We start from the raw sequence: 6,783 nt of genomic DNA, 5'->3' as shown, positions 1-6,783 counted from the left end.
TCTCACCGGTAGGGAGGTGGGTGAAGGGAATGAGCACTCTCACAGGTAGGTGGAGGTGAAGGGAATGAGCACTCTCACAGGTGGAGGTGAAGGGAAGTGAGCACTCTCACAGGTAGGTGAAGGGAGTGAGCACTCTCACAGGTAGGTGGAGGTGAAGGGAGTGAGCACTCTCACAGGTGGGTGGAGGGAATGAGCACTCTCACAGGTAGGTGGAGGTGAAGGGAGTGAGCACTCTCACAGGTAGGTGGAGGTGAAGGGAGTGAGCACTCTCACAGGTAGGTGGAGGTGAAGGGATGAGCACTCTCACAGGTAGGTGGAGGTGAAGGGAATGAGCACTCTCACAGGTAGGTGGGGGTGAAGGGAGTGAGCACTCTCACAGGTAGGTGGAGGTGAAGGAGATGAGCACTCTCACAGGTAGGTGGAGGTGAAGGGAGTGAGCACTCTCACAGGTAGGTGGAGGTGAAGGGAGTGAGCACTCTCACAGGTAGGTGGAGGTGAAGGGAGTGAGCACTCTCACAGGTAGGTGGAGGTGAAGGGAGTGAGCACTCTCACAGGTAGGTGGAGGTGAAGGGAGTGAGCACTCTCACAGGTAGGTGGAGGTGAAGGGAGTGAGCACTCTCACAGGTAGGTGGAGGTGGGGGAACCCGCTCTCCCCCCCCCCCCCCCCACGGGGAGGCGCGCCTCACACTTTGAAAAACGCTGCTTTAGATGAACAAGCTGAGAGAAGTTACCTGTGGCCCTCTCTCGATATATAGACACCATGAGGGAAAGTGGGAGATGCAGTACGGCAGAAAACACCAGGTGGCAGATCAGCCTGAACACAAGGTGGAGGGAGGAGGCAGGAGGTGCAGAGGAGGCAGGAGCTGCAGAGGAGGCAGGAGCTGCAGAGGAGGCTGTGGGCGGCTCCATGGTGGTCGTAGGTTTGTCTGCAGAGAGAATCACACCTGGTCAGGTGAACATCTGAAGGAATGAGTCAACCAAAGGAAAGCTCCTCACCTGAGACAGACAGCCGGCTCTCTGGAGACTCTTTACTCTGGACTCTACACTTGTAGAGGCCTTCATCAGACCTGGAGACATGGAGGAGGGTCATGTGACCATCAGACTCAGTCCCAATGAAGACGCCATCTTTGTAGAAAATCAGCAGAGGGGGGGTCGGCCATCTTTGTTCTACAGGTCAGAGTGACGTCATCTCCCTCCATCACAGGGAGGGCAGGACTCTGCAGGATCACTGATCCACCTGAACACAGAGACAACATGGCAGGACAAAACTGTATTCATGTTCAAATGGAGAAGACGTCACATACAGTGATTCTCATTGCCATTCCTAAACTGTAGCTTATGTTCATGTGACATTACAACCTTTGAATCTGGAGCAATCAGGACGAGGTGTTGATTATTTGATGATGTCCAGGGACTGTATTCTTTGTTCATATATCCTTGTGAGGACCATCTGGAGTTTAAGCACCTTAAGAGGACACTTTTAGAAAAAGAGCATTTTCTCTCTAAAATAATTATATTTAGAAATAAATAATATCGTAAACATAGTTTTTTCCCAGTCCCTAAAGTACGAGACTGTACTGAGGAGTGTTTTAGTGGATGATAGTGTGTGTGAGAATGTGTGTGTTGCACCCTGTGGTTAGCACAAGCTAGCAGCTCTGAGGTCGTCCAGCTTCCTCTTTCTGATGAACTTCTTAAAGTATTTTTAGTATTGATGAGGAAACAGAGAGGCTGATCTTACCAGAGACGGTGATGGTGATGGTGTTACTGGTGGATCCCTCTGTGGACTCACACCAGTACTCTCCACTGTCCCTTGGGTCCATGGAGCTGATGTTACAGGAGGAACCAGCAGGTGTTCCCCAGACTTTACACTCAGTTCTTCTTTCCCTGCTCGTGTTTCTCCTCACAGTCCATCCCTCAGAGGCGTCCTCACATCTCAGAGAGACACGTTCATCTCTAAACACCTGAGAGCTGCTTGGAGTCACCGTGAGACGAGCTGGAAGATTTATAAAACACTGAAGAAGAAGAAGCCACTGATATGTTCACTGATGAATCTAACATGCAGAGTTCAGTTTGTGAGGACAGAAAAGAGTTCAGTTACTCTGAGAGTGATGCATCAGGTCAACAGAGACTCAGCTCTGAGTTTGTGAGACGGAGAAAGTGTACTGACCCTGGTTAGTGGAGCAGCTCAGCAGGGAGGTGAGGACTGAGGAGAAACCACAGTGTGAGTTTACTGCGACACCCAGGACACTTCAACAGATCTGTATGCTGCTTTTAGAACACATGAATGTAGTGCAGAGTTAGCACGAGTCAGACTGGATAGAAGTTGAGGAAATACCAGACTTCTCTTTCAGCACTTGAATGCACCACAACAATCATATTAGATTGCAGTTCCTCCTGAACGTACCAGACAGTAAAGAGAGTTCCATCTCTCCAGACTCTGGATGCTTGTTGTGCAGGTCAGTGACCTCTCAGGTGTGTTTATGATATCTGAACGTCTTCCCTCATGCTAACAGTATAAAGATTGTACTTACAGACGAGGCGTTGAAGACTTGTTGGATCCATTGTACCTCTTTGTGATGTGGCATCAAACTGTTTCTCTGAAAGTAGCCCACACCAGTTTCCTTCCTGTCACCGCTTCCTTCAACCACTCTGAACACCTTTTGAAACACATCTACTAATCCTTCAGGTTATCAGTTTTACTCTTAGCTGCAAGGCTTCTGTGGTTAATACAAATAAAATAGTTTCCACTCAAATGAGACTCAGAGAATACTCTCTCAGTCAGAGTGAACACAACAACACAAGAGGCACAACTCAACATAAAAGCTTTTATTCAAAAGCCAAAGTCTCAAAGTCAACTTTAATGTCAATTTTTCCGTGTGTTTTACAGACATAGATCGAAATAACCATCCATCTTCTCCCGCTTATCCGTGGTCGGGTCGCGGGGGTAGCAGTTCCAGCAGAGAGCCCCAAACTTTCTTTTCCCTGGCGACATCAACCAGCTCTGACTGGGGGATCCCAAGGCGCTCCCAGGCCAGCGAAGAGATATAATCCCTCCACCTGGTCCTAGGTCTACCCCTCGGTCTCTTCCCAGCTGGACGTGCCTGGAACACCTCCCTAGGGAGGCACCCAGGTGGCATCCTAACTAGGTGCCCGAACCACCTCAACTGGCTCCTTTCGACGCGAAGGAGGAGCGGCTCAACTCCGAGTCCCTCCCTGATGACCGAACTTCTCACCTTATCCCTAAGGGAGACACCAGCCACTCTGCGGAGAAAACCCATCTCGGCCGCTTGTATCCGCGATCTCGTTCTTTCGGTCATGACCCATCCTTCATGACCATAGGTGAGGGTAGGAACGAAAATGGCCCGGAAGACAGAGAGCTTTGCCTTCTGGCTCAGCTCCCTTTTCGTCACAACGGTAAAGCGACTGCAGTACCGCTCCCGCTGCTCCGATTCTCCGGCCCATCTCACGCTCCATTGTTCCCTCACTCGAGAACAAGACCCCGAGATACTTGAACTCCTTCACTTGGGGTAAGGACTCATTCCCTACTTGGAGTGGACAGTCCATCGGTTTCCTGCTGAGAACCATGGCCTCAGATTTGGAGGTGCTGATCCTCATCCCAGCCGCTTCACACTCGGTTGCGAACCGATCCAGTGAGTGCTGAAGGTCGCAGACCGATGAAGCCATTAGAACCACATCATCTGCAAAAAGCAGTGGTGCAATCCTTAGTCCATCGAACTGCAGACCCCCTCCCCCATGACTACGCCTCAAAATCCTATCCATGTATATTACAAACAGGATTGGTGACAAAGCGCAGATCGAAATAACGTTTCCAAAAAACCCGAATACAAAATACAATAATTCAAATATGTATATATATATATATGTATATATATATATATATGTATATATATATATATATATATACACATTCAACAGACACATTTACACATTATTATTATTGAAACATGACCGGTAGTTTCAAATGTGTCCGGTAAAATCAATTCTGTCCGGACATATCCGCTTACATTCATAATGTCAGCGGAGGGAGGGGGGGCGGCGCTGTGGAAGAGCAGAGTGGAGGGAGAGCTGTCATCGTCCCTTTACAAGCTTCAAACATGTATTTATCGTGATTTTGGAAATAAAAGTTCCATATTCTGAAAGCCAAGACTTTGTTTATTTAAAATCAAACAAAACACCCGAACCCCGAAAAACTAGTTTTTTACTTAAATCCACGTTTATTTTGAAATGAGCCGTTGAGACTTCCGACTGATTTCCATAGAGCGGGTCACAGATGGCGAATGTGTGGTTGAGGGGAACCAGGTCAATTAAAGTACTTATTTAACTTTACTCAGTGGAGGCTCGTCCATCGAGGAAAGGGAGGACAATAAATACACCTGGAGAGAGGAAGAGGAGCTGTGTGATGAAGAGGAAGAGGAGCTGTGGGATGAAGAGGAAGAGGAGCTGTGTGATGAAGAGGAAGAGGAGCTGTGTGATGATGAAGAAGAGGAGCTGTGTGATGAAGAGGAAGAGGAGCTGTTGTGATAGGAAGGACTGTGTGATAGATGAGAAGAGGCTGTGTGATGAGGAGGAAGAGGAGCGTGTGTGATGAAGAGGAAGAGGAGCTGTGTGATTAAGAGGGAAGAGGAGCTGTGTGATGAAGATGAAGAGGAGCTGTGTGATGAAGAGGAAGAGGAGCTGTGTGATGAAGAGGAAGAGGAGCTGTGTGATGAAGAGGAAGAGGAGCTGTGTGATGATGAAGAAGAGGAGCTGTTGTGATGAAGAGAAGAGGAGGCTGTGTGATGAAGAGGAAGAGGGCTGTGTGATGAAGAGAAGAGGAGCTTGTGTGATGAATGAGGAAGAGGAGCTGTTGTGATGAAGAGGAAGAGGAGCTGTGTGATGAAGAGGAAGAGGAGCTGTGTGATGAAAGGAAGAGGAGCTGTGTGATGAAGAGGAAGAGGAGTGTGTGAATGAAAGAAGAGGAGCTGTGTGATGAAGAGGAGCTGTGTGATGAAGGAGGAAAGAGGAGCTGTGTGATGATAGGAGCTGTGTGATGAATGAGGGAGCTGTGTGATGAGAGGAAGAGGAGCTGTGTGATGATGAAGAAGAGGAGCTGTGTGATGAAGAGGCAGAGGAGCTGTGTTGATGAAGAGGGAAGATGAGCTGTGTGATGAAGAGGAAGAGGAGCTGTGTGATAGAAGAAGAGGAGCTGTGTGAATGAGAGAAGAGGAGGCTGTGTGATGATGAAGAAGAGGAGCTGTGTGATGAAGAAGAGGAGCTGTGTGATGAAGAGGAAGAGGAGCTGTGTGATGAAGAGGAAGAGGAGCTGTGTGATGATGAAGAAGAGGAGCTGTGTGATGAAGAAGAGGAAGAGGAGCTGTGTGATGAAGAGGAAGAGGAGCTGTGTGATGAAGAGGAGCTGTGTGAGGAAGAGGAGCTGTGTGAGGAAGAGGAGAGTGCTCTGTGATGAAGAAGAAGAGGAGCTGTGATGATGAAGAGGAGCTGTGATGATGAAGAGGAGGAGCTGTGATGAAGAAGAGGAGCTGTGATGATGAAGAGGAGCTGTGATGATGAAGAGGAGCTGTGTGATGATGAGGAAGAGGAGCTGTGTGATGAAGAGGAAGAGGAGCTGTGTGATGAAGAGGAAGAGGAGCTGTGTGATGAAGAGGAAGAGGAGCTGTGTGATGAAGAGGAAGAGGAGCTGTGTGATGATGAAGAAGAGGAGCTGTGTGATGAAGAGGAGCTGTGTGATGAAGAGGAAGAGGAGCTGTGTGATGAAGAGGAAGAGGAGCTGTGATGATGAAGAGGAAGAGGAGCTGTGATGAAGAAGAGGAGCTGTGATGATGAAGAGGAGCTGTGATGATGAAGAGGAGCTGTGATGAAGAAGAGGAGCTGTGATGAAGAAGAGGAGCTGTGATGATGAAGAGGAGGAGCTGTGTGATGATGAAGAAGAGGAGCTGTGATGATGAAGAGGAGCTGTGATGATGAAGAGGAGGAGCTGTGATGATGAAGAGGAGCTGTGATGATGAAGAGGAGCTGTGATGAAGAGGAGGAGCTGTGATGATGAAGAGGAGCTGTGATGATGAAGAGGAGCTGTGATGATGAAGAGGAGCTGTGATGATGAAGAGGAAGAGGAGCTGTGTGATGAAGAGAAGAGGAGCTGTGTGATGAAGAGGAGCTGTGTGATGAAGAGGAAGAGGAGCTGTGTGATGAAGAAGAGGAGCTGTGTGATGAAGAGGAAGAGGAGCTGTGTGATGATGAAGAAGAGGAGCTGTGTGATGATGAAGAAGAGGAGCTGTGTGATGAAGAGGAAGAGGAGCTGTGTGATGAAGAGGAAGAGGAGCTGTGTGATGAAGAGGAGCTGTGTGATGAAGAGGAAGAGGAGCTGTGTGATGAGAAGAGGAGCTGTGTGATGAAGAGGAAGAGGAGCTGTGTGATGAAGAGGAATAGGAGCTGTGTGATGAAGAAGAAGAGGAGCTGTGATGATGAAGAAGAGGAGCTGTGATGATGAAGAGGAGCTGTGATGATGATGAAGAAGAGGAGCTGTGATGATGAAGAGGAGCTGTGATGATGAAGAGGAGCTGTGATGATGAAGAGGAGCTGTGATGATGAAGAGGAGGAGCTGTGATGAAGAAGAGGAGCTGTGATGATGAAGAGGAAGAGGAGCTGGTGTGATGAGAGGAAGAGAGGAGCTGGTGATGATGAGAAGAGGAGCTGTGATGAAGAGGAGGAGCGTGTGATGAAGAGGAGCTGTGTGATGAAGAGGAAGAGGAGCTGTGTGATGAA

The 6,783-nt window shown here is 48.5% G+C and overlaps 1 protein-coding gene across 6 annotated transcripts in view; it reads right to left on the bottom strand.

The window, feature by feature from the left end:
- Positions 1-2,966, bottom strand: part of LOC117537787 (low affinity immunoglobulin gamma Fc region receptor II-like) — a 122,910-nt gene extending 119,944 nt beyond the window's left edge. The window contains exons 1-2 of one of the 6 annotated variants that reach the window (XM_034203142.1): positions 2,532-2,966; positions 2,168-2,203 (exon numbers count right to left, since the gene is read on the bottom strand). In XM_034203142.1, the coding sequence (XP_034059033.1) occupies positions 2,168-2,203; positions 2,532-2,562 (67 nt within the window). In that variant the 5' untranslated portion in view covers positions 2,563-2,966. The remainder of the gene's footprint in view (positions 1-2,167; positions 2,204-2,531) is intronic. The other 5 variants (XM_034203143.1, XM_034203146.1, XM_034203148.1 and 2 more) reach the window with 5 other exon arrangements.
- Positions 2,967-6,783: the final 3,817 nt, after the last annotated feature.

This window comes from Gymnodraco acuticeps, unplaced genomic scaffold, assembly GCF_902827175.1.
Source record: "Gymnodraco acuticeps unplaced genomic scaffold, fGymAcu1.1, whole genome shotgun sequence".
Taxonomy (NCBI): domain Eukaryota; kingdom Metazoa; phylum Chordata; class Actinopteri; order Perciformes; family Bathydraconidae; genus Gymnodraco; species Gymnodraco acuticeps.
This window is presented reverse-complemented; position numbering and strand designations above follow the sequence as displayed.